We start from the raw sequence: 27,926 nt of genomic DNA on the forward strand, positions 1-27,926 counted from the left end.
TCACACAATGAAATTGTTTTTGCTCAGCTGGAAGGACTGTGTGCACAATGTATTAATTTATCTTGTGCACACAAGATAATGAAGTTGTACACACGAGTAAAATATCTTGTTTTTACTAGATCATTGTCTTTTGCGCACAAGTTTAATAAAGTGTGCACGTATTGTTAGTTATTAAAGACATGTCGGCTCCGGCAGAACTAATGGCAGTTTTGTTTACGTAAAAGCGAAACCAAAAGTCCGCTGCCTTGGTTTCGTTTTACAATAATAGACCGTGGCTGCAGAGAGATGCGGTGAACGACACCGGCTGTTGGTAAGTGTTGATTTTACGATACGTAACTACTGTGAATTTAACCCAATAAACGCAAATGCGTCGTTGTGTTCACCATGAAACGTGTTTGTGCGGATTTACGGCGTGAAGACTCCGCAGACTCCGTGTCCTTAAATGACCTCGCTGACGCTTCAGGGACACGATGGAGGAAATGAGCAGAAAACATAGACGCCCTGTCTCATTGAGTTTTGCCCTAAAACATATTTATACGGAAGAAACGAGAAGTTTAACGATGATTACAGCGGTGAAATACAACATGTGCGCAACATATAAGAAACTCTCCGGGTACATGCGTTCAAAACAAATGCACATGCTCCTTATTCGATGTCAGAAATAAACTCTTAATACACTGGGAACACACACACACACACACACATATAATATGATTAACCACCCAATGATAAATATATACTGTGTGATAATATGTTGTTATTTAGGCATATTTAACGTATAATAATCTTCTATTTATATGTATGGATAATATAATGCGTGAAACTGTCATTAGTGTTATATGAGTCTATTTCTTTATAATTACTCTTTCACTTTCGCATTTTAATTCAATATTGTGGCTGAAAAAACACAACGTGATACTTAAGCCAATGGAAACATTTGGTAATTTGAAGTCTTTGAAAAAGGAGAAACGTTGTAACTGTTATTAATGAAAGCAAACATGTGCTGCAAGTCATTGAAGGAGGCAAATTATGTGTGACTGAACTTGAGGGCCTTCAAGAAGTAAATAACTCAGATTTAATAATCGTCTACGTCTACAGATGAATGATTCATACCCATGAATCCATTGTGCAAACTGTGAAGCGTGTGTGTGTGTGTGTGTGTGTCTTATTGACTTATAGGGACTATATGGGTCCAGGTATATCTCCTGTCAGTTTAGACAGGGTTTTATTTTTGTTGGAGATTCTTCCACCCACTCAACCAAATGTTGACTTTATATATTTTAATTACATGTTAAAGTTCAATGTAATGGGTCCCATTTAAGGAAGTGTTTTCTATCATGTTGAGTTACTGTGAATGAATCAAGAAACATCACAGTGGTTTGATTAAATATTTTGTGTGTTTAATGTATGAGTTTAACTTTATTTGAACATTAAACTTAGGCAATAAAGTTACGTGGAACTTAGATATGTACTTGAAATACATAAAGTCAATATTTAAGGCAGAAAAACCTTTTAGGCGAATATGTGTCAATTTGTTTTGTGCTTGTGTCCATGTGTCTTTGTTTTGTGCCTCAGCTGATGGAGTCTGACCATGGATGAGGACCTTGACCCTGGCGATGAAAATGTAAACGTCGTCTTGGCTCAGGAATCCTCCGAACTGTTCCACATCCTCAGCAGTCAGTCGCCCGACGTCATAAAGAAGTTGTGCCTAATGATGCCCGGTGGTGATATGTGGAGCGTTGATGCTCAGCTCGAAGCCCCCCCTCGCTCCTCTGCAGCAGGTATCAAAGATGTGTTGGACTATTTCAGCATGGCCGAGGCCGTGGATTGCCGCAATTTCCTCCAAAGCATGTGCATGCTGTGTGAGAATATCCCCATGCGCCTGGAATCTAGGCTAATGTCAGCGGCTGGAAATGCAAATAGTGAGTATGAAATGAAGATTCAAATGTTGAAAGGTTACTGTTCTGAGAGCATCAGTCTTTTAATTAAGGTGGCCTTTGCATGCAGGACTGTATCACACAGCAACAAATTCAGCTTTCAAAATAAAATGTAGTTTACCCCGTAGATGACACACATTTAATACACTAATTAGATATAAGAAATTCCTGATTAACATTCACCCATTTATTTTCCTTGTATGATTGAAAAATAACAAATAATCTCTTAATGCCAGCCCCAGTACAATCAATGAAGACAGAATTTAATTATTGTTTTAATATTTAAAATGTTTCTATTGTCTTTATTCGATGGCCAGTAAATGCTCAACAACAGATGTAGTCAGACAGAAATGCTAAAGTGGAAAAGTGAAAGTGAAAAGGTAGCTGTGGGAGGAGCAGCAGCCGTTATTCAGTAAATCTTATAACTATTTTTGTTCTTTCACTTTGGGAATCCCCAATATTTCCCTTTTTTAAAAATTTGAGAGTGTGAGTGTAAGAGTACAAAACATGTCAAACTCTTGCAGTGCAGTAGTCTTTTTGTATTTATTTTCTAGTATTGCTCTGTATTTTATACTGTGTGTCTTGTATGTGTTTTTCTGCACTTTAGACGTTTGTGAAAATTCCAGCCCCGCTGTAACGTATGAGGAGTCGTCATCATCGCATTCAGAGCCGCAGCTTATCAAACGCCCACGGATTGGTAGAACATTCACACCGCAACTCAACTTTGTTTCATTACAGCCACATTCACAAGCTAACCTGGCAAAATGTCACTGACTGATTTAAATCCATGGAATTTGAAAGAGGATTGAATATGGTGTAGAAGAACCAGCTGTGTTATCACTTTGTGAGAGTGGAAATTATAGTAATGTAATTAAAAATGTCAGCAAAGCACAATGAACACAACATTTACGAACGTTTGTTTGTGAATTGTCAAACTTGTGAAAAGATTTTTTCTTAAAATAAAGTCTAAGTGATGAGTTAGCAGAGAGAGAGACGGAGACACAGAATTGTGTCATGAGCCGCCACCAACATCAGCACATAACCGTGAAACCGCAACCTGAGTTTGTTCAAATAGTAAAAATCGAAAGAGAAAGTTGCCAGTAAAAAAAGGCATGTTAACTATTTTTCTTTTAATGGGTATTAAATTACTAGGGTTAACCAGATCTCTTGTTAAAATGTGTTTATATACGTAACCAGCACTTGATAAAGTGTCTTGTTGGAAAAGTGTTTAGAAGTTACTTCATTCCTCAAGTACACACGCCGAAATTTCCAAATTAAACAATAACAATAAAGAATTATTCTCAAAGAAATTGCCCTCTGCAAATAATGTGTATTTTTTACTATATGTTCTACAGACTACTGGGAGCAGTACGTTGCTGCAGTGATGATTTTACTGCTGAGGAGGTGGGAGCGACTGAGTGAGGGCCTTGTGAAGGAGGTCCAGCTGGAAAATGTGTGGGTCAACCTCAGGACGGCAACTAGAGGCAGGGACAGACCTGATCAAACCCCGGGACCGACAGACAGAGGGAGCAGAACACCAGGTCCGCACGACTTCCTCTCAAAGTGTCTGATTCATTTATTTGATTATTATCTAGTTTGAATTCGATTTTCATTTGAAAATATAGCATCTCGTTGAACTGAATACAAAAATTAAGAGAGTGAAAGAGATAAAAGCATTTTCTAATCATTTATAACAAAATGTTGTTGTCCACTTAATAAACACATTTCCTTCACTGAACTCAGAGCCTGATGGAGATTTTGGGTCTTTGGAGTCCAGAGTGACACTGGAGACCTTCCTCCAGGGATGTGCAGGAAAGGTGACGGTCCTCGTTGGCCCGGCTGGATCAGGAAAGACTCTGCTGACGTCTTGTTTAGGTCGGGAGTGGGCACGCGGTCTTGTAAGTGCAAATACTTCCCCACTATTTAATAGAGTTATTTTTTGTAGATATTTGCATTATGACGGATAATCTGTGGTTTGGGGCTGGGGCAGATAAAATTATTATTGTCAAGAGGGAGCCCAATTGATCGATTGATACTTAATTGTCAGCTACGTGTGAATCATGTCATCAGGAGCAGCTCCATTCCCCAGAGGAGAGCATATAGGCGAGAGCTTGTGCGGTGTGAAGAGTGGTGGGGTGTATTGACTAGCCGCCCCTTTGAGTATTCTATTCTATCTCTGACATCCTGCCTTACCTGTGTTTCTGTCCTCTCTTTCATCATCCAGGGCCCAATCCCTTCATCCCGCCTGTTTGTCCTGTTAGAGTTTCGTTTGCTCAATCTCTTGTCCAGCCCTCTCTCCCTGTCAGAGCTGCTGTTCCAACACTACCTCCCTCCAAAAGGGGGCGACGAGGAAAAGGTATGGGTTCAGCCATACCAGAACAATACCTTCATAAATCAGGAATTTCATGGCATTATATGCTAAAGTAGCTTTTTTTTAAATGATTTTTCATTTGGACCGGAAAATGGGGAGATAAGGGGATATAGACTAAGCACCTTCTCTCTGGAGGACGTCTGTGAAGAGCTGCACCAGCAGATATAACTCAAGCTTTGCTTTGTGAGGGATTTTTCTGCTTCACTAGTAAACCAAACTGATTAAACAACTGTTACTAATGAATAACAGACACTAACACTTGTAATTTAGGTAACTAATGCTTATTTTCTAAACGTCTGCATGTATTGTCTGTTTGGGCAGAGAGCCGTTGTGGATTACCTCCTTTCCAATCCAGAGCAAAGCTGTTGGGTGCTCGATGGCTACGATGAGTTTAACAGCAAACTCACCAGACATGAGGTGCCGGGAGAACGGTTGGACCCAGAAAACCCCTTGCCTGTCGCCAAGCTCATCTCAGCACTATTATATCGTCAGCTTCTCCCAGGATGCACTGTGCTGGTCACCTGTCGCGTACGTGATGTCATGGATTTGGACGACGTATCAGATAAATCGGGGCAGCTGATGGGATGGGACTGCCATCAGATCAAGGAGTATGTGGACAACTTCTTTGGAGTAAAAGGTAAAGAATGTTCATGCTTTTACATGAAGTTGTATTTTTTATTCCATATAATTCATACAGAGACATTATCATGTAGGTTAATTATACCTATTATTATAATATATAATTTATACTGTCTGTCCAGTGGAGATAACATTATGTTGCCATTTCACATACACAGGCTACCTCTTTATCACAGACACACTGACAGCTCTATTACTGGTTTTATTTTATTATATCAACTGTGACTTCTCCACATCTCTTCATAATGAGAGTCTGTTGCAGCCGCTGTAAGTGTCATCATGTTTTCAGTTTGACCGTCTGTCCCTTTCTTGCAAACACAATATCTCAAAAGCAAGTTGTTCCCTCGGACTTGAGGATGAACTGATAAGAATTTGATGGTTAAAAGTAAATTTACCTGAAACCTAATAAAACACATTTTTGACCATTACTCAACAAAAGTTCACTTAAGTTAATAGACTATTAATTTAAATAAGCAAACAAACACTTTATAAATGGTGTCCGGTCACATAAGGTTTATAAACTTGAACCACACAACTTGCAAACAATCAGAATACAGATATCTCTGTGACCTCAGTATAATACAGTATATTCATGCATAATGACTAACAATTGTAAATAGTAGGTATAAAAATTGGTAAAAAAGGTAGGTTTTGGATTGCAAAACAGACAGTTTAAAGTTAGTGAGGCTGACCTCAGCTTGAAATGAGACATGAGATACCCGAACTTCAGGAAATAACAAGAATCATTCCAGATGCAACAAAAAGAAGAGCAGGTTCAGGCAGATGTGAATCAATCTCAGCTTGAACAGAACTACAATGTTTTTTGAAGATGTTGAATCAGTTACATCTCTGTTTAAAATCTGTCTTGAGTTTCTCTGAGTTGAAACTAGTTTTTCACTCATCTCCAAAGGTGACTCCACAGACAGAGCCCTGGGATTGCAGGCTGCAGACCTCCTCCTTTCTAGCCGACACCTCCTATCCCTGTCGAACCTCCCAGCCCTCTGCAACATCTGCTGCATCTGTCTGAAGCATCTGCTGCTGGAAGCTAAAGAGTTGGGAACAACAACAATACATTCCAGAGAAGAAGAGGGAGGAAACGAGACAAGAAGAAAAGGTACAGGACCGGAACCAAGAGGAGGAAGAGAAGACTTTGCCACTGGTGGGACGAATGACAGAGACCAGTCACCTCCCACACAAGTCCTGATACCCGCCACTCTCACCCAGGTCTACCTCAATGTTCTGTGTGCATTTCTGAGCCGTGGCTCTGATGAAAGAAGAAAAACTGTCAAAGCAAAGACCACGAAATCCTCAAAATCTCCACAGAGGTGCAGACCAAGTAGAGTATTTATTTATACTGTTTCACACCAACACATAATATCCCTTTTTCCTTAGTCTTAAAACAAAAAGGGAAAGAGGTGCTTCCTACTTAAGTGCAAACACTGAGTTAAGAAAAGTTGTAAAGAAGTATAACATGTTATTTTTTACATTATCTTTGAGTTTAAATCCAGTTCTCACTTCCATATAATTACATTATTTATTAAAGCGCTGTAATAGGTTAAGTTAAATGAATTTGTTTTCTGTGTCTTTGTGCAGAACTGTCTGTCGGCCTTCAGCTCTGGGTCAGTATCGATCAGAGTTATGTGAGCTAAGTCGATTGGCCTGGAAAGGTTTAGAGGAGAGCAAGATCCTCTTCTTGAAAGAAGATGTTCCTCACAATGTTTTGGATTTTGCCATCAGGACCGGGCTCCTCTCACAGGTCAGACTCACAATCTTCATTCAGGCTGATCGTTCTTGTTGAAGGTCGAACTGAAGTGTGTTTGGCTTGTAGTGTACCGTCTTTGTTTTATGACTTGGTTTGTTTGAAAACAAGGAATTTAGAACACTTTGTTTTGTTTGGCATTCAAAGAGTTAAAATACTCTACCATGGCCAAATAGTTTAGTAACAATGTGGAATATCTGCATTATGCTGTAGCATAAATATCGAAGCCTGTGGACACATCTTATAACACTTAAATACTCAAAAGATCTGTATTAACCCAAATAACTTTTCTTTCAGCCTGTGGCCAGTTCTACATTAACTTTAAAGTGACTGATGAACAATAATGACAAAGATTCGATCGTAACTTTCTTCAAGTCCATCTTCACAGAGCACATGTCACAATAAATAACTGGGTGGTCCCTGTCTTCCTGGAAGGTGGAGCTCAGACTTGACAACGGGACGCCCGCCTACTGTTTCATTCATCTGACAATACAGGAATTTTTGGCTGCACTCAGGATCATGACCAGTAAAGATGTCAGTGACCAGCAGCTCACGAAAAGGTGAGGAAATGAATTTGAGGAAGACAAATAGAGGAATTAACATTAAGACCATGTGAGTTTTCCTCCAAGGAGCTTTCAAGCCGTCCCTCTGGTATTGAAGGTGTGGGCTCTATTTTAGTGACCAGTGACTTAAACTGAGCCTGGTGTATTCAGTCAGTTACAATTACAACTCGAATTCCGCCTCCCACCATGTTAGGAAAGGAGAAAAAGATTCCCGGATCTACGCGTTTATTCAGATCCCATATTCCTCCGTAAAACAGATCAACAAACAAACAAACAAACCATTATAAAAACATTATTATATAATTTATGTCCATTTCCTTTCAAACAGATCAGGTTCAAACTGATTTTTATTTACATGTATGACTCAATTTTCCAAATGCACAATTTTCTTTCCCTCCCCTGAATGAGGTCTGCACATGTGTTACATCTTTGTGCTGTTAGATCTTTGCTGGTAACAAAACATCAAATGGACAAGGAATTCAAATCAGGTCAGGTAATTAACAACCTGTCGCTGTGATGCTTACATGAGCCTTTTCTCAGATAATAAAAATAGACCCTTGTAGCTTAACCTTGAAATATGACCCTATCAAAAACAAGTGAATAGTAAAAAAATTGAAATATATTCAAATACCATAAACCTATTGCAAGAGTGTCTAAACCAAATTTCAAAGTGGTAACTTAATCTGCGTGTGTGCCAAGACATTTTTGGACAATCAGGGTATTAACACCATCAGAGGGGGTTTAATAGATTTTGACCATATAAAGTCACACTGTATTCCCGGAATACATTTCACATGGAAGCAATGGAAGCTGTGTAAGTTGAGTACACTGAGACGTGAATTACCCTTCTCCCTTAAAGGAGATTAGCAGGGGATTTCCGAAAGGGGGGGGGGGCTTTGGAAGCATAGAAGGTTGTATCGAAATTGAGATGTGAGTGTGACGCAGCAGGAGGTATCCAGTGTCAACCAGTAAAGGCTGTCCTGTCTCCTTTAAAAATACCAGTCTCCCGTCTTCACTCTGTCTTATGCTGCTTAGAATACTGTGGGGCACCCTCAAAAGACTTTAACGTGTGTTGTGTGTTCCAGAGGCTGTTAGAAACCTTCCCAAGTCACATGTTGAATTCAATTAATTAAAAATCTTAACGTTAAACACAAAATTCCCTCAGTCTAAACCAACTTAGACTCATTCACAATATCCAACAAAGCCAAAAAACCCTTAAAATGTCAGTGCAAAAAGTGTCAACTGGTTTGATTCTTTAGGCCAAACTCGTCAATGCATCATGTGGATTATTTTCATATGGCTGGAGAAGGTAGAAACCGTCTTATCCACAGGAATATTATGTAGATGTAAACCTCAATCATAAACTGATGAAAACATTGACTTTATGCCTCATTGCTCTCTCAGATTCAGTCTGAAAACTCGTTGGACGACCCGGTCAGAGCAGAGGACAGTCTTCACTGACTCTCTGCACCTGTACGTGTGTGGTCTGGCTTCCTGTAACTGCACTCAGGCCTTAGTTCAGTTAGCCAGGGCTTCTGGTCGAGCAGGAGCACAAAGTTGGGTCCAAACACGACAAGCCCTAGTTCTGAAACTCCTGAAGAACCTGTGCCTCAGCAACACCCTGACTGGACCCAAGGTAGCATCATCATATGAGTGTTCTGGCAATTTCAGGCTACCCTTTCCTCTTTCTGCCTATTTTGACAGCGACCATTTCATTTGACATATTCCCAGATACTGGAGCTCTGCCAGTGCGTCCAGGAGAGCCAGGAACACAAACTGGCCAAAGAGGTTGTGGGTACAAGATGCACTCTGGAGCTGCGCAACATCCAACTGTTACCGAAGGATATTGATGCTCTGGCATTTGTAGTTAACTCAGTAGGTGATAGAGGTATTGGTCTGGACTTTGGATCGTGCTCAATGGAGCCGGAGTGTTTAGATGTCCTGCCAAGGTGTCAGTTCATTAACCACCTCAGGTAGGCGGGCACTAACACTCACACAAACAAAAAAGACACATTGCACTGCACACTTTCAGAATCAAAATCAAATAGCATTGTTTATCACTGTGTCTGTTATTTGAAATGATCTCAGGATCACTTTCTATGATATTCACCATTTGCTCATCATTGGTGCAGATATACATGTGTCAGTCAGTCAGTCATTTAAAGTGCAAGGGCAGAATACCAAGATGAGGGTACAGTTAAAATACTCAGTGGATGTGAGGGAGGAGAACTATTCTATTTTTATGTTCAAAGGTTTAGTGCATTAAAGAAGCATTTGAAATGGATGGTGTTAGGTTGTCAAGAATCTGAAAACCTGCGTTTAGACTTTGCTGAGCGAACACTTAAACAGAGGCTCCGGAAAGATCTGCTGCTTTGCCCCCGACATTCCACTGCTGATTTGCCACCTGTCTCGCAAACTGTCAAAGTATCCGGTGCTACATGTTCCCTGGTCTGACTCTGAGGTCGGCCGAGCCTCCACACGACAGATAGACTGACAGCGACACCAGAAAGACAGCAGCTGGGTCCTTAAAGTTAATTTTATCAGACCAACTCAAGAGAGAATCAACACATAAAACAATAAATGCAAGAGGCAGCTGAAGTGAAACTGGCCAGAGCACAGACTACACTTCCAAAATACATAAACAGATTCTCAGTGTAAAATATACAATACAGTGGTCACATTATACAGCAACATGCAAAGCTATATGCTAGACGTAGGAATCTGTCCACAGGAAGGGGATCGTGGGACAGAACACTATTAGGTCAGCAGCTGCCAACTGCACCTCCTGTTCAGTTCTCAGGGTCTTTGTGCAATTGGTCTCAGTGTTGGTGTCACATGGATCAGGGGCGAGAAGTTACCCTCCAGCTGGCAAGAGTTCTGTGCAGGGCCCCGTCATAACCAACAAGCACACAACAAATGCATCTGGTGATATAAACATACCAATTATCCTATGAGCTTTGTAGAAGGTGATCTTCAACAGACAGTGTTGGTTACAAATCAACATATCATGCTTGCACCTCAGCTTCCAGTCCCATGTGAAGACTTGTGTCATTCTGTGTCATGCAAGCTATTTTTAACTTCTTGTGCAACTTCAGTTTTCGCAGGCGCAAATATGGCGACAGGTTTGCAGAGAAGTTGTCCTCCGTTCTGCCTGAATTCACAACCCTGAGGAAACTAGAGTAAGATCTGTTCCTGTTTTTTCGCTTCCTTAGCTTCACTGTAAGGATTATTTACAAACACACTAATGTTTAGCTTTTCAGTATCAAAAGTATGCCATGATATAGAATATTTCTTTTGATTATTTCATTGTAACATTTACAGTCTGTCATTTAATTAGTTTAAATTCAGGGTAAATTGTGGTGTTTGGTGTGGGAAGGACAAGTTACAATGGAAGAGGACAATTTGCAGAGTATTAATTATTATGAATTGCTAATTTCCCATATATAATACATAGTTAGGGGGATTACAACCAAGTAGATGAATAAAGTAAAGGCAGCCCCCGAACTCCTCCCACTTACCACACTGTTTTATTCCCAGCATGTCGTATTACTATTAATTGCTTCTTATGTCGTTATTGGGTGTTTTTTAATATGTTACAATTAATTAATTGTAGTCGTGAAATCATTTTTAATCTGGTTCAACCATGTGAAGTACTATGAAACTTTTTAGTTAAAGGTTCTGTGTGAATAAAACATTTTTAATCAGTTTATTCGTTTTATTATTATCAGTAATTGACTGATATCTTGTCTAGGTTTTGTGGTTCCAGTCTGACTTCCACCGGAGCAGCTTGTTTGGCCTCTGCTCTGCAGAAGTGTCCAGACATTACTGAAATCAAGTATATTTTCTATTTTTCATGTAAAACACAAATTTCACTACTAAAGTTAATAACAGATTTAAACACAGACCATTGATACAAAGCTTCTTTTTATTTTTTTTTGGTAAAAGTTTCAGTGACAACAACTTGAAAGACGAAGGGATCAAACACGTGGCTGACATCTTTACCAAACTACCAAAACTGGTGTCTGTCACGTAAGTCCATACTTCTGATGAGCTACTTTTAACCACTATAATGCAGTTTCTCAAAGATCGTTGTCTTTCAGGGCAGCTGTATTGTGTGGAGGTTAACGTGTGGATTTATGCAACTTACAGGCTGAGTCGTAACAAAAGCTCCCTGAAAACTGTGGACTATCTCGTTGGGAAAATGTCTTCGTGTTCGAACATCCAGCAGGTTCACGCAGAGTATGACTACACAACACACACACACACACACACACACACACACACACACACACAGCTACCGGTATCTTTATAAGTTTGCATGATGTATCACCGAGGCTGTAACCTACATCCTTTACCTATAATACGTTTCTTTTGCCCTTTTGCAGTGCGAAGAAAGAAGTGCAAGTAACTTTCTCCCAAACCTCAGATATGGAGGGGTGAGTTTTTATGGTCTGATAAAACTAATAAATCTATAAAAAAAATGCTGACCTCAATGAAATTCTGTCTTATGCATTTCCTTCATGCACTTACAGCCATAAAAAGACTGAAGCAACAGTCCGGTAAGATACAATAAACCTTGTATCACATTTTGACTACTTTCCAAAACTTTGGTGTGGATCCAGTTTCCTTGGAGAACTTTACTCCCTCTTTGAACTTTGATTATGTTTGTAGGCAAAGTCCATGTACCCTTGAAACCTCAGTACTACTACTGTATTACTACTATTTGATTAAATTAAATGGTTAAGTTTCTATGCAGACAGTTGATGAAATTATTATTATTATCATTATTATTATTAATCTGTTTTGATTTTTCCAGCTTGTTGAACCAGAAATGGAACAAGCCTGATATGCAGAAAGTTGCCAATTCATTGACTTGTTGTCCTGCTCTGTCTGTCCTGGAGTAAGTAACTGTAAATACATCTTTACAGATTTATATTAATGATTCAACAGAATGAGACAAAAGAATGCATAAATAAATACAATAAAAGTAGCCAGTTAGCAATTTACAGTTTCATTTTTGATCTTCACAAATTAGTACAACACAGTTTCTTATATGTATTTTGTTTTTTATGAAAATCAAATGCCATTTAAAGTCTGTGTTTGTGTCCTAGTTTGTCTGGAGGCCAGTGGAATGTGGGAACTCTAAAGACACTGGCTCAGTGTTTGCCAAAGTTTAATGTCACCAACGAGATCATGTAAGACATGATATTATTCTGACATAAAGCTGCATATGGCGTTTGTTATGGTGTTTCTTATGCAATATAACATTTTGCTAAATTTGATTATACATCCAAAGTGATCTCAAATGCTTTCAATACACTAACATTCCTTGTGGTTGAGGAAAGGTAAATAAACAAAACAGTGCTCATCAGGTTGTTGATGATGGTTTGTTGTTTCTCAGTCTCAACGGCAGCTGCTCTTCGGTGGAGGACCTGGTGGTTCTGACTGCTCTGCTGTCTCACTGCCCTGCTGTGACCGAGCTTCACATCAGGTACAAACACTCACCCCAAAGCAAGAAGGTTGTCCTTTCTAAAGTTCACAGAGTTCCCACAAGAGAACAACTTCATGATGTCCTTCTGTTGCAACCCTCGTGGCTTCTGTGCAGAAACAACCAGCACATTGTCTGTTTAAATTGCTGTAGGTGGAAACACAGAAACACAAATTAACCCTGATGTTTCTTCATATTTAAGACTTCAGTCTGATCCAGATCCTGTTCCGGTGTCTATACTTTTCTCTGGAGGGAGCAAAAAGCCTGCAAACACTAAAACGCTCTGGTATGTATGAGGTTATTTTCATTTATTTTTTGAAATGCTAAAACATTATTACAGTATTTCCTGTCTTTCTGTTGCCTCTGTCAGTCTCAGCTGCTGTGGTCTGCTTCATACGGATCTGACCAGAGTTTGGAGGAGTTTGGGGAAGTCCTGTGATCTCACTGAGCTAGAGTAAGACACAAAGTTCTCACACTGACACATGTGTGGCAACATTAAACATTCCTCCATCAACACAGTTTATGTTCATGTTACCCTTGTTTTGTTGTGTATTTCGTTCTTATCCCACTCTTCTGACATATTTTTTTTCAGTTTGTCCAGTAACTGTTTGGGAGACAAGGGTCTGAGGAAGCTGCTGGATGTCCTGCCTCGTCTTAGCAACATCCGGGAAATCAAGTGAGGCTTGTGCACAAATACATAACAAGATTTCAGAATAAAAATGCTTCAAACTATTATTCAAAAAGGCAAAAGGGGAATGAGTTGATCTAATCTTCGTATGCTGGAGGAGGCTGGACTCACTTGTTTTCTCGTCAAATAGATTTCAAGAAAACGTGCTGATCCTGTGTGCTAGATTTAACCCGGGGGCATTACTCAGTATAAATATCTCATGTTGACATAAAACTCTCCTTTCACCTGGCTCATGGTGTTTGTGTGTGTTTTTCAGTGCCAGTAACAACAGCGTCAGCATGGAGGGTGTGGTGATGCTGGCTGATGCTTTGTGCTCAAGGAACAACTTAGCAGAAATCCACATCAGGTACTTATTGCTTTACACTTTAGGTATTTAAAGTTTATATTAGAGCAGCAGCAGAGTGAGCACCTGTCAACACCATTTAAACATAAATGTCTGTTTATGAATAATAATAAATACACATGTGCATAAACATTTGTGCCGAGGTCGATGGTGTTATGGTGAAGAGTGATGTTGTCCTGTTGGTTTTACAGCGATGGGGGGAGGGAGCAGGTGATCCTGAAGTTCTGCTCTGACCAAAGGTAGAAAAGCTTTATTCATGAAAAACCACACAAATCTGAATATAGTTGTATTTGTGTGTTTATCGGATCCTGTGCTTGTCTTATTTTTCAGTGATGACGAACAGCAGCTGAAGATGTTCAGGTAAAGTCAGCGGATAAAGAGTTGGTTTAAAAAACTTTAGATAAGGTCATTATTTATCTAGGTATTTGTGGATTAGTTTATTGGCAATTGTGTTAATAATCCATATCATTTGGTAATTTTTTAATAAAGAAATCCACAAACGTTGCTGGTATAGGCTCTCAGATGTAAGCCTTGTTGATTTTCTCGGTCTGTAAAATAATTTGTATTAATAATAATTAATTATTGAATAATTTGATTGAGCTTTTGTACAATTGGTGGATTCCGGGATGCTGTTATGTGTGTTTCCCATTATGTCATATTTTATTGATCAATTTATTGATAATGATAATAATCAGCAGATTAAATGATAATAAAATTAATGGTTGATTGCAACCCTATATTCTTCAGTAGTCATTACGGGAGTTAAAATACAGAAACGTGATCCTCTTTTATTGTGAAGGATGAGGAACAGCAGCCTCCGGCCCTCTGATGTAACCACACTGTGCAGGAGACTGATCCAGTGTGGCTCCGCCCTCGAGTTAGAGTAAGTGTAATACTTGTTTATCCACATGTTATTATGTCTTTGTCATTACGTGACATTTCGACATTAACATCTCTGTCCTGTCAGTTTGTCTTGCTGTTCAATGAGTGACGGGGCGATCCAGAATCTGCTCAAGGTTCTACCAAAGATGGCGTCGCTGCAGAGACTCAAGTAAGACACACACACATGAAGAATGTAAATATCTATGAGTTGTATCCACTTTAGTATCATGATAAACATAAAATCCATAACAGATATTGAAGAAAGATATTAAATCCTTTCATCAGTTATGTGATCACCCTCATTTGTATCAACCCCATCCTCTCTTCATCCAGTGTCAGCTACAGCATCACCTCAGCAGCCGGGGCGGTGATCATGGTCCGTTGTTTGATGGACATTCCACGCGTCACAGCTCTAGAGCTCAGGTGTGACCCTAATGTGACCATAACACATTTGAAAGTCAAAGTGTTCGTTCCCTGCAGTTGTGGGTAACAATCATGAGGATTTATTATAAATTGGTTCCTGCTGTGACTCTTTCCTCAGGCCTCAGAGTGAAAGCTTCATCCATTTTGACAGAGTGAAGGCAGAGCAAGTCAGCTGCAGGTCTGTGATCACCAACATGGTTTTGCTTACTGATAGTTTAAAAAAGCTTAGTGAGTGTTTTTCAGACCTCGCAGTTAAATCATATTTAGCTTCTCACATTCTCCCCCTGTGTATTTATTTAGAAAAGTATGTGCTGCTAACTTTTTTTTGTGTTAAAATGGAAAAATATAAAGTGTTTAAGAGCTGTCAACCACTGAGAGTCATAGAAAAAGATTTTATTACATAAAATTATCAGTAAATGATTATCAGGTTATGATTTATCAATTGAAGAACACTTGTTTCCCATACAGCGGTTGACTCTTTGCTGTGTGACCAAAGAAACAAGATTTTGTGAACACACCACATCTGGCTGGGACTAATGTAATTTGTCTGTCGGTCTGATTCACTGATTTCCGCAGGTTAACTAATTTTAACCTGTCCAGCGACAACATGGAGCAGCTGATTAAGATCCTGCAGCGGGTTCCTCAGCTGTCTCACCTGGAGTATGTCGCTCACACACTCTTATACATGAAACCAGCCTTCACTGAACTGTCGGTTGGAACAATGAGAACCTTTTTCTTCTCACTGCAGTTTATCGAGTAACCAACTGAGGGATGAAGGAGTGAAGCGTTTCATTGATTCTCTTCCGAAGCTTAAAATCAACAGCTTTGTCAAGTAAGATATATAATATTTAAGTTTTTAACATTTTACACTCAGAAGAACTGCATTAGTGAACGGTTTGTGTGAAGAATTGAAGTTCAAATAATCCCAAAAATGTACTTTATTTCACACCACACGAAGGTCGGTATTGTGGATTACTTAAAATGACTACCACATAATGGACTATTTAATGGAGCAGGCATCTTTTAAACAGATGTGAGATGTCAGAAGAAAAAGTGTTTTCATTTTTAAGAAATTCCATCTGTGCCTTTATACTATGACGTGAGAAAATGTCTATATGTTATTAATCACTTTTTATATATATTGTTAATCTTTATCCTTTACTCTTTAACCACAGTATTGGAATTCACAGCAACTTCAGCTTCAGTAACTGGTTTATATTGGAAAGTCTTTGGCAGTAATGTAACCGATTCATCCACAGTCTGAGCAACAACAGCCTGACCCAGCAGGGACTGCTCGATGTGGCCGGGTCACTTTGTACCTGTGGCGACGTCGCTGCTGTAGAAGTCAGGTGAGCACGTGCAGCGTAGAAATAAATGAATCAAGACGGAAAAATCAACTGTTGCACGTGTGAAGGAAATAGTAAAATGATGCTAATTCTCATCCCTGTGAAATCCCTGTGATGTCCACTGGAAGTCTGGGGGCAGAGGAGAGGTGTCTTATCTGGTTCAGACAATACGGAGGTTGTGAAAAATCTCTGAGGTAAGACCAGAATACACAGTGAGTTTGAATTCAGATCAGATACTGTGTTAATGCTCACCTTCTGTGTCCTAACCAACAGCAATAGTTATCCTTCCTCTGTCGTCTTAGGAGTGCTTTTAAATTCACTGGACAGTTTATACTTGATCTGTTTGTTCCCTCCATCTTCTCTGCTTCTCCACCAGTGTCAGGGACAGCGGTTTGGAACGTGAACATCTGGACAGATTGGCAGAGATTGTGTCTCACTGTCCTCGTCTGACCAAACTGGAGTACGTAACATTTCCATGTTAAGATTATTTATGTAGCTCTCGTCCTACGAAAGATTTTATCTGTAACTAGAGCTTTTCAGGAAGTTCGGAAAACAGATATAGATCATATTTTTTTAATAAAATGTTTATACTACAATTGGCATAATCTTCTATAATTGTTCCATTTATGTTGAAGCATTACTTGATACACAGATTGTAATAAGAAAATTCTGTGAAAAATACAGACACTGTATGATCTTATGAAACTCGCTCAATACCCAGTGGGTGAAAAAAAGTGATATTACTTCTGAGGAATTAGCATTTTAAACATGGTTTTAATCTGAAAGTCAAGACTGTCTTTATTTTTTCTCTAAAATACATAAAGGCTGTTTTAAAAGAAAAAAATTGTATCATTCTTATGTGAGTACTGAGCTGAAAGAAGATTTATCACCAGACTGATATGAGAATGTCCTCTAACAGTTAGTAATTAATTATCTGTGGCTGATCTGCAGATTCAAGAACAATTCACTGCAGCCTGAGGGGATCGAAGACTTTGTGAGAGAGTTGAACGTCGGTCAGAGTGGATGCAGCATCAGGTGAGACAGAGAATTCTAACAACTAAGTATTTTCCCTTAAATTTATACTGAATAAGTATAGTACACACTGACAACTAGTATTTGACAGTGTATTCTCAAACATGAGTATAAATGGTCAGAGTGCTGCAGGTCACTTGTGTAGGCTACAGCTTAAAATTCTATCCTGTTTTAGAAGTTTTCAAAATTAGTCCCAAATTGTTTCTGATCAAACAGCTGAATTAATTGTTGTTAAACTGCTGTGTTATATTTATATTTATATACATTTTCTCTTTTCTTGTCAGTTTTGACGAGTGTTGGATCAGAGGTGCGAAAGCCGTTAGTTTGGTTAGTAGCTGTCTGGAGCTCAAACACAACATTCAGACAATCAGGTGAGAAACACACGTCCAGGGACTAAACACTCTCGACTAATATTCAATGTCACTGTGGAATTTTCCAAATCAGTGTGTAGAATATATGTGTTTGTGATAACTAAATTGTTCTTCAGGGTGCACCAGACCACACTGCACCTGTTTCTGATGAAATCCACAGGACCGACCTCAGTCAGGTAATACGTTATAAATAACACATTATAAAGCTGTAACTTAAATACACATTAACTATAAACTTATAAATAAAGTGTGAAATATGAATCTGCAGTCACTTTGTAGTCCAGCTGCAATTTTCGCAACTTCACTGCTTTTACTCCATCAATGGCTGAAGAGAAAATATGATCCTTTTATAAAACGTGAAGTTTTTATCTTAAATTGATTCAAGTTCCATAGTAAAGTTAATTTGCCTCGTTGAAATAAACATTAAGTTGCTGTTCTTCAGACTGTGTCCTGCTGGAATCCTGACTCTTTACAACAAACATTACATGGAGGCTCATGTCTTCACTTTAAAACCCTGGAAAAGAGGCAAACATTATTATTCTACAGAGCTGATGACAGCAGGAAAAAGACCAACAGCTCATATATTGTTGTCACATCAGTTGTGAGGATGTTAAGATCAGGTGTCTCTCTCTCTTCTCCCCCTCAGCCTTGCAGGCTGTGCAGTTGAGGGACGTCAGCTGTCTCCTCTGAAGAGCATCATCCAGAGGTGCCCTTTACTCACAGAGCTGGAGTTAGTTCACAGTTTTGTGTGTTTGCATTATGCACATGGCCGAATGCAAAATGGAGACGTACTCATGGAAGAAACGATGTTTGTTGTGTTCTTGTTATTTTCAGTTTTTCCCACAACAGCCTGGATGCAGAGGGAGTGAAGTCTCTCTGCTCTGTTCTGCCCTCGCTGCCCAAACTCACCTCCCTCAGGTTCGAGGCTAATGTCGCAGTTGACTATAATTTACCATTTCCTAGTTTTAAAGTCTTAACGTGTGAAGCATCTGCTCTCATCTTTAACAGTGTTGTTTCCAAGGAGACGTGTAATACTGTGGTTGAGAAGCTGTCAGAGGCTTTGCTGCACGCTACAACTGTTCAGTGCCTCAAGTGAGCAACACAACCACAAACATATATTATTACATGCCTGGTGTATTGAACAGAGTCTAATTCAGCAGCGCTGCTCTGTTCATATTACACATTATTATTATTTCCCACAGAGACAAATATTCAACAAATATAGCAACTGAAAGAATTAATATTATAAAACACAAAGTTTCTCTTCTGTTAAAGTGTGAAGCCTGTGTTTTGTATTTCACAGACTTATTGTCAAATATTGTTCATATTCACATAATTGCAATATTTCATATTTCTTTATATTGTCACATTTTTGTATTCATTATTTATTTATTCACATTTTTACTATTTACAGTTCTTTATTTTTCTGCATCACTTCCTGTGCAGCATGGTCATTGTCTTCCTCTCTGTCTGTCTCAGTCTATCAGGTCATGTGATTAGTGACACAGCAACTCAGACGATGATCAGAATACTCCCCCGTTTACGATCGCTCAAGTAAGCATTAAAATCCAGACAGTGTTGTAAACTATGTGTAACTTTAGTTCACAATCAACACGTAAAAAGATCAACTTCTGTTTACTGTATAAACTGTGTTTTAGTCATGTCACACATTGGTCGAGCACTTGATAACGTCACCGTTCGACTTGTCGTCTCTAGTTTGTCTCATTGTTCGTGGTCCGCGGCTGCAGGGCTGCAGCTCGTCAAAGCACTGGGGCAGAGTGTCAGTCTGGAAGCTCTTTGGTGAGACACTCGTACATATCAAGGATCATGTAGTAACACGTCTCAGAGTACTTCCTATAATGTTCTCTCTGTGTTTAACTGAAGTCTGGACTCGGTGCACCTGGATGGAAACAGCAGGGCGTGTCTGGCACAAGTTATGAAGAAGATCACGTCTATTCGCAGTCTCAAGTAAGAACAACTTAATATACACAAAACTTTAAAAATGGACTTTTACTCTGGTTCCAGAAAGTGAAGCCAATGTGGAAGTGCCTTAAACCTGTATTCTCTCGACTGACCAGCAGAGGGCGACACCACTGTTCGCAAAATTAAGTCAGTTCTCATAAAGGTCAATAGAAAAGAACTCTACTTCTCACCTGATCTAAACGTCAATAATCATTCTCCTTTGGAGTTTATGTCTCGATCACTAGTTTCAAGTCTTCTTCAATACAGAATAATACTCACTTTATAAATTAAAGTCCCATTTACCATAAAGCCCTGTATGTTTTGGGGCATGGATACATGTGATTGACAGCTAGTACCAACCAATGGGTGCAGGTCGCAGGTGTAGGTGGGTGTCCTTGAGCTCTCAGTTAGGCTCCACCCCCTGCTCCTTCAAATCTGGTTACTTCTGGTTTAAGATTCAAGATGGCGCTGGACAAACCTCAGAAAAGCTGTCAGCATTACTACAGTTGTATATAAAGATTTAACTGTGGACAATTCATTTTAATAAAAATAGATGTATAATCCCATAGTCATTTTGAAGACCCAGTAAGATGTTGCCACTTACTTACTTAGTTGTTGGTATTTATTTAATCCAGTGATGTGAGCCTGTTATCTCAGGCCTTTGATTTTCAGCCATTACTTAACTGCTGACACATCGTATTCAAACTACTTGGATAATCTGGTTTATTTATGACATGAGTTTCCTCACAGGGTCCCTGCCAAAGCTGTGGCTCCGCAGTCCACATTGTCATACCAGCGTGTGGCGGATCTGTCATTGTGACCCCCCCCCCCCCCTAACATCCCCTGTGCGCTTGTAGTGTTTGGCTGCAAAGCCACGTTGACTGACGACCTGTGAGATCACAAGCCAAAATGTCCGGGTGGTTTGGACGGGGCTTTATTACAGATCATGTTTGCATGATTGTAAGTTTAAATCCTCCTAACATGTTGGCTATGCAGAAACAAACAGTTTGACTGAGCCCCTCCCTCTCTCTCCCCTCTTTTCCTCCCATCTCTCCTCTCTTCCCTGTTAATCACCAGCCGGTCGAGGCAGATTGTCGCCCCCTAGAGGTTTCTTCCAGTAGATGAGGGAGTTTTTTCTCTCCACAGTCGCTCATAGTGGGAACTGTTGTTTCTTTTTCATTTTAAAGTCTTGATCTCCTATGGAAAGAGCCTTAAGATAATTTATATATTGATTTTGCGCTTTACAAATATAATTATTTGCAGACTTAAACAATCGCAGTGTTGAAATTTTCTTTAGTTCTTAATTTCTGTTAAGTTCTGCAAGCAGATGAGTTGTATTTTTATATTTGATAAGATTTAGTTCAGTTTTTATTTATTTCTTTGTTCATTGTAGATTTTATTAACTTTTTGTTCTTATTTGTTTTATATTGTGTGTGTGTGTGTGTGTGTGTGTGTGTGTGTGTGTGTGTGTGTGTGTGTGTGTGTGTGTGTGTGTGTGTGTGTGACAGGCTCAATAAGGTTGTTGCAGTGGGGGAACCCTCAGAACAGAAAAGTGTGCTGGATCTTCTAGCTGCTCTGGAACAACTGGCACTAATGGAGGAGATAGAGTGAGATTTTCAATGTGATGAACCAGTTTGAAGTTTTTCAGAAAACTCTTCCTCAGTGATGTGTGATCTCTGGTGGTTTCAGGTTGGACGGCTGGAGGATGTCTGATAGAGTCGAACAGCTGATCAGACTCCTTCCTCTCTGGACACAGCTCAGGAAGATCAGGTGGGAAAAAAAGTCACAAGTACTTATCTTCTTCCACAGGCTCTTCATTTAGTCATATATAATTTGTATAACATGTTTAAGCCTTCCTGTTCTGTTTAGACAACATCCTGGGCTCTAGGGATGCCTCAGTTGAGAGGGTGTGGCTAACAGAGCACATATACTGTATTTTCAAACTACTGGGCATCACAGCTGCTACATGTTCATGTTCATAAATACAAATCCAAGGAGGTGAATGACTTGCTCCACCTCCTGTGTACACATTTACACATCACAATTATAAATCTGCAGATCGTCACTTTAAATTCCTCAATGGTCCTTGGTCCAGTTGTAGTTTCTCCGATCTTTAACAAACTTTCTTACATTTGCTTTGTGTCTGATGTAAACTCAAGACCCCCCCATGAAACCAAAGAATAACCATATCCTTTAGTCACTAAAGGATATGGTTATTCTTTGGATGTTATTCTTGGATGTCAAACATACGGGCGGCGGGCCGGATACGGCCCGCCAGGGGGTCCAGCTCGGCCCGCCGGATGCAAGGCATGCTCGAAATTTAAAAAAAAAAAAAATTTAAAAAAATTTAATTTTTTTTTTTTTTTTTCATTTTAAATAAAAAATAAAAAAAGTCAAACTGCGAACCAAGTTGAAAATAAAGTACGATGAAGCCTGTCTTGCTCTTTGGTTCACAGTGATGAAAGAGGACATGAGCAGAGACTAGTGTATATTTAGGTCTGAAAACTCTGGCAGGTGACAGAATGAGACAAGGTCTGAACGATTAATTGCATTTGCGATAAAATCGCGATATGATAAAACACGATTTCCTAATCGCAAAGTGCGCGATTATCACGTGCAAACGAGAGCAGGGCACCAGGCTGCTGTCCTCACCTGCAGCCAGAATGCTGCGGGACAACAAAACTCCGCTGATCCAGAAGATAGCGAAGCAGACCTGCATCACCTACAGGGGCCTCAAGTCTTCGACGTGGCGGAAACATAGAGCGAGCTCATCTCGCTGGTGACCGCGGTGCGGGCGGCGGACCTGAAAATCGCTCCCCGGAAAAACAAGCCGGGCGGCGGGTCTCCAGAGCCCCCCGGTCACCTACATGCACATCTGCGAGACGGAGGTGCTCATCATGGGGGTCTTCCTGCTGAGGCCCGGCGCCTCCGCACCGCTGCACGACCACCGGGACATGAACGGGACGCTCGAGGTCTTTACACCGCCTCATGTCTGCTGTGTTGTGGCTCCACACACACTCTGTCTGTTACGTGACTTGTGTTCGAAAGGGTTAAAAATCAAAGTCTGAGGATTGATTGCGATTATGTTACACTAACTGTATCTAATATTGTGTTGGTCATATTTAAATCATTCATTCCTTTTTTTGGGGGGAAAAAGAGCATCAAATAAAAAAATCGCATATTAAATCGCAATATTGGGGGAAAATAATTGCAATTAGATTATCTTCCCAAATCGTTCAGCCCTATACGAGACCCAACAAATTAAGAAGACACTTAGAAACATTACACCTCAGTCACATGCATGTGTTCTTTTTGGTTGAACTTTATCATCGTTGTGACAAAGAGATTATAATTTAATTTATTTTTTCTCTATTTTTGAAAAAGTACAGATTGATGTAGGAATGTAGTGATAAATGTCACCAAACGTACTTCATTTAAGTTGAATTTAAGCAAAGTTGAAACAGATTAACAAAAAAAATAAAACATGTTTTAATACATCTGTTTCCTACCATCATTGTTGTGGAAATCATTGTTAATAATTATTGTGAGAAATAATTAAAATTGATGTGATCAGACATTCTCTTCACATATATTATTATTATTATTAAAAGGTGATCTTTGCAACTTTGTTATTCAGGAAGTTTGTATCAAACAAGTAGCCCTTCATACTACTCAGCACCTTCGAAGTAGCTCTCAGTTTCAAAAAGGTTGGTGACCCCTGCCATAGACCATCGGTTCCCAAACTGGAGTACGGGGTACGCAAAGTGGTTCAGGGAGAACGCAGTGGTGTGCATGGAGCCCCAGCGGGCTGGAATCCCACCTCAGCCGGCGCGCGCCGGCCCTCACCTTTCACTTTCAATGCGTGCGATAGACTCCTAGGTCCGTGTTCCAAGACGGTTCGGACACAACGTCGTCCAGGGCGGAGGGGCGTGGTGGCGGCGGTTAAAAAAAAACGGGGGGTTACGAAGCTATTATGCTATGATTTTACTGGTCTGGCCCACATGAGATCAAAGTGGTCAGTATGTGGCCCCATAACTAAAATGAGTTTGACACCCCTGCTTTAGTGTGTAAAGCATTAGAGAAGAGTTTTGTTCTACCTGTAATCATAGCTCTGCCCCTCTGCTTGATTGTAATAGTGGTGAATGAACTTCACTCACTGTTTTGTTGTGCACCTGCCACCTCCTGCTCGGGGACCAGCTGTTCCCATTCGTCAGCAGGGTCTTCCTGTTAGACTGGAGAGTTCCAGAAGGTCTCGTGGCTCGGTCATATGTATTGAAAACAATGATTTACTCCATGTGTTATCTGCAGACACTTTACATGGTGAGGTCAGGACCTTACAGCAGGTCCCCCCGGGCAATAGTACATAGGAGAAACTCCCCTTTAACAGTTAGAAACCACCAGCAGAGCCAGTCTGTGGGTGGGGGAGGGGTCTCGACTGGCCGGGGAGAGGGGAGAAAAATGTGGGGGAGAGGTGGAAGGAAATCATAGACCATATTTAAAAATAGACAATGCGGGAGTGCCTGACACCTGTTTTCTCTCGTATGACCAGCAGAGGGAGACTCTGCTGTGAATTGATCCATGGCTTAAAGTTAGGGTGCGAACATTTGTAACTTTGGCACCACCCAGTGGTGTCAAAGAATACAGCATCATGCCAAAATGTCCCATCAAATATCCTCTTAGTGGAAACTACCAAGGCTTTCAGAGAAAAACTTCAAACTACATGTTTAATTTTCAATTTATTTTATTCTTGTATCCATCCTCCAGTCTGTCAAAGAACCTCATCAGCGACCAATCAGGAGACAAGCTGCTGGAGGCTCTGAGCAGCTGTCATCATCTGGAGGAGCTCGAGTAAGAACATGAAATAACCCGTCTCACATATCAAACCACTTTTATTCTAATATATTGTTTTATTATACTTTTATTAATTTAATCAGGTGAATTTTGGTGGAAGAGAATAATTGATAATTCAATAATTGAAACGTTTGTCTCTGTGCTGTCGTCCAGTCTGAGTAGCAACCATCTTGGTGACATCACTGCTGCCAGAATGGCTCTTGTTCTACCATTGCTGACGCACATCACAGTGCTGGAGTAAGTCACACACATTTAAATTCTTTCTAATTGATATTTGTCATATTAGTAATAGTTGTCCTGACGTTTCTCTTCCTTCTGCCTGCACATGTCTTTTCTAGTATTTCAGACAACTGTATTGGAAATGAAGGGTCGGTGAATCTGTCTGAAGCGATGAAGAGCATGAAGAACCTCACCAAGATTCAGTAAGACTCATCAGCTCCTCACACTTTTAATGATGGAATAGATTCACCGATTGTTTCTCTCTTGCCTCTCAGTTTGACCTCTGTTGGGACATCTGAGCTTTGTGCTGTAGCTGCAGGTCTGGCTCACTGTCCACTCATACAGGATGTTGGGTGAGATTAAAGTCATAATATAAATTTAATCTTCAAAACTCACAGATAGCTGATGTTCTTAAACGTCTGGCAGCAGAAGTATACATTCTCAAATCCATATCTCTTGCTAATTCAAAACCTTAAGTGTCATGTTTTACCAATTTTCTCCCTCTCTGTTTAGTCTGGGATGGAATAACTTTGGTGATGACGTGGTGCTGGAGCTCGCCAGAGTTTTACCCTCCTGTCACAATCTGACCAGAATAGAGTGAGTTTATAAAAACACACCATCAATGCTGGTTTTTGCCTAAATATCTGGTTTCAAGTCTTCATATGTCAATATTTCTCTATTTCTCTCACTGTGAGGAAGATTTCATGTGGTGTCATTTTGTATTTTCGGAAAGTTCATGCGGGTATATTCAGCCTGTTTAGGTTTCTATTGCAATTGATAAAATGTGTAAGAGATAGTTAAGATATAGTTGAGGTCCTTGGCCCTCACACTAATACATGGAAGTAACACAGTATGCATGTTCATGTTTGTGTCTCAGTCTGGAGTCCAACAGTGTGAGTGTTGTTGGAGTGGAAGCTTTGGTTAAAGCCTTACAGTCGTGTCCCGCTCTGCAGCTCATCAGGTAAACGTCCTCTCATGACATGTTTGAGACAGGATCTCGGAAAAATGTGAATCTGGTAGCTGTTCTTTACCTCCAATCAGTTATATAGAGAATGTAGAAATATATATAAAATGTTCTGTTGTCTTGTTCAGGCTGTGGAGGAACGACGTGTCCTCCGTAGAAGCTCAGAGGCTGATTGTGAAGGACAAGAGGCTGAATTTCTCTTCCACCTAACGGGAAGGAAGTAGTTCTCAGGAGGAGCTTTAAAAAGTGGTGGTAGTGCCACAAAATGTGTTTTCCCTGCAGAATATTCATAAGAACACACAAACTATGCTCATACAGAAGATGTGTCCAACTTCAAATGGTACTGAGCCCTGGTCAGTTGTGTATTCAACGACGGCAGCTGCTGGTGTTGTACCAGCATGAATGTTTAAAACACCACTGTGTGGTTTATGCACTAGTGTACATGAAATGATTCCCTTTTAGTATTTCTCTGAGCTGTAGATTTTGTCTTAAGAGTTGATCTTGGGAATGTTCCGCTGAATGTCTTTGCGAAAGAGTTGAAATTGAAAATGTTTGACGATGCACTAACCAGCGTCTAGTGCCACAGCAGTGAATTCACATCATCAGTTATAGAGCACTTTCAAACAAGACAACAACTTGTTAAGGAGGTACGTAAATAATAACGGGTATAATAATAATAATAGAGATGAAAGACCAAAGGCACCTCAAGTTAGGAATACGCTTCCAGAAAAATGTCTGATTAAGCTCAGATTTGAAAGAAGATGCCATATTTCCTCAGGCAGTTAATTCCAGAGCCTCGAGGTCCTGATGCCAAAAACTCTGCCCCCTAGTGTCAGAATAGGGAGTTAAAACATACAAACTGGGGAGCATTTGTGTCACACTGCTGTGAAGCTAGAGGCCCTGAGATAAGGATTCCTTGATTTCTAACACTGCTGTGAGAAAAAACAAATGAAATAATGAGTATATATTGTATGTATTTATGGAGACAGACTCTGGGACTCTGAGTCACTTTGCACTGAAATGTTGTTTACTGTGCCTGGAGGCCACATAGGTGAAAAAACACAATAACTCACAGTGAAGACGATGGAGGATCCCCTCTCTGATCTTCATTTTAGGTTGTGGTCTCTGGACAATGTACGTATTTAAATTGCATATTTCATGCATGGAAATGAATTGTTTCTTTTTATTTATGCAATTGTAGATTATGTTGTTGAATCAGGAGAGCTCTGTTTAAACAACAGTAAGATTCGGTCTCACTTCCGATCTCTTAAGTGGAAACTGCTGCATCTTATTTACTCTCCTGTTCCTGTGCGTTGTTGTCCAGCTTCTCCACTTCATTCAGGTCAATTATCGTCTCGAGACGAGATGTCGTGAAGCAGCTGAAATGTTTAAAGTTATTTTGCTGTAAGTGTTTGTGCTCAGGTTGAGTTTTAAATTTCTCAAGTAAAAAAATTGCTTCCCTTGACATTCATTCATTCATTCTGACTTGCACTGAGCCGTCACTTGAGAATAAACAAAAGCACGACCGTGGGTGTGGTCTCTGTTTAAATAGTCTGTTTGTTTCTCTTTTTCATTTCCGTATGTTTTCCTCTCTCTGTGTGTGTGGAGGGCAGCTCATGTGATGAAACTGGCCTAATGGGACTCTCATTCATTAATGTTGGCCTGGAGCTCCCTCGTGGTGAAGACTGGTGGTACAGATATAGTGAAGTTGTTTCTGCTAAATGAACAAGACAAAACACAAAATTTAATATTCCTTTAAATATTTTAGTAAATTACGTTAACAGCTGTTATATAATTATAAAAAATCTGGAATATATAAATTTTTTAAAATGAACCACCCTGAACCTGAGGCACTTCATGACATGTTACAGGTGCATGAACATTATTAAAATGAGCTGATCGTTCCAAATAAATATTATCATTTGACATTGGTTATAACTGTGGCTGTTGAATAATTTGTAGAATAAACATTAACAATAAATATCTGAATGGTTAAGTCGAGAATTCGAGTGGTGTAGAAGTTACACACACACACACGCACACATATGTGGTAGAAACTAATTAAAAAACCACACAAAGTGTAAGAGA

The 27,926-nt window shown here is 39.9% G+C and overlaps 1 protein-coding gene across 1 annotated transcript; it reads left to right on the forward strand.

The window, feature by feature from the left end:
* Positions 1 to 250: 250 nt before the first annotated feature.
* nlrc5 (NLR family, CARD domain containing 5) lies at positions 251 to 27,366 on the forward strand. The gene is made up of 54 exons (XM_061076756.1): positions 251 to 310; positions 1,576 to 1,922; positions 2,545 to 2,634; positions 3,293 to 3,478; positions 3,681 to 3,835; positions 4,162 to 4,293; positions 4,630 to 4,945; positions 5,858 to 6,272; positions 6,541 to 6,703; positions 7,142 to 7,266; positions 8,674 to 8,905; positions 9,001 to 9,242; positions 10,365 to 10,448; positions 11,021 to 11,104; positions 11,215 to 11,298; positions 11,419 to 11,508; positions 11,655 to 11,705; positions 11,802 to 11,828; positions 12,086 to 12,169; positions 12,381 to 12,464; positions 12,671 to 12,760; positions 12,960 to 13,043; positions 13,128 to 13,211; positions 13,350 to 13,433; positions 13,702 to 13,791; positions 13,980 to 14,027; positions 14,119 to 14,148; positions 14,588 to 14,671; positions 14,756 to 14,839; positions 15,004 to 15,093; positions 15,212 to 15,271; positions 15,670 to 15,753; positions 15,842 to 15,925; positions 16,353 to 16,442; positions 16,568 to 16,633; positions 16,816 to 16,899; positions 17,391 to 17,474; positions 17,756 to 17,842; positions 17,959 to 18,018; positions 18,489 to 18,572; positions 18,677 to 18,760; positions 18,851 to 18,934; positions 19,322 to 19,396; positions 19,559 to 19,642; positions 19,727 to 19,810; positions 21,313 to 21,411; positions 21,494 to 21,574; positions 24,569 to 24,652; positions 24,809 to 24,892; positions 24,994 to 25,077; positions 25,150 to 25,227; positions 25,388 to 25,471; positions 25,752 to 25,835; positions 25,967 to 27,366. Exons 2-54 carry the CDS (start codon positions 1,592 to 1,594, stop codon positions 26,046 to 26,048), a joined length of 5,697 nt encoding a protein of 1,898 aa, XP_060932739.1. The 5' UTR covers positions 251 to 310; positions 1,576 to 1,591; the 3' UTR covers positions 26,049 to 27,366.
* Positions 27,367 to 27,926: the final 560 nt, after the last annotated feature.

This window comes from Limanda limanda, chromosome 8 (genome assembly GCF_963576545.1).
Source record: "Limanda limanda chromosome 8, fLimLim1.1, whole genome shotgun sequence".
Classification (NCBI taxonomy): Eukaryota; Metazoa; Chordata; class Actinopteri; order Pleuronectiformes; family Pleuronectidae; genus Limanda; species Limanda limanda.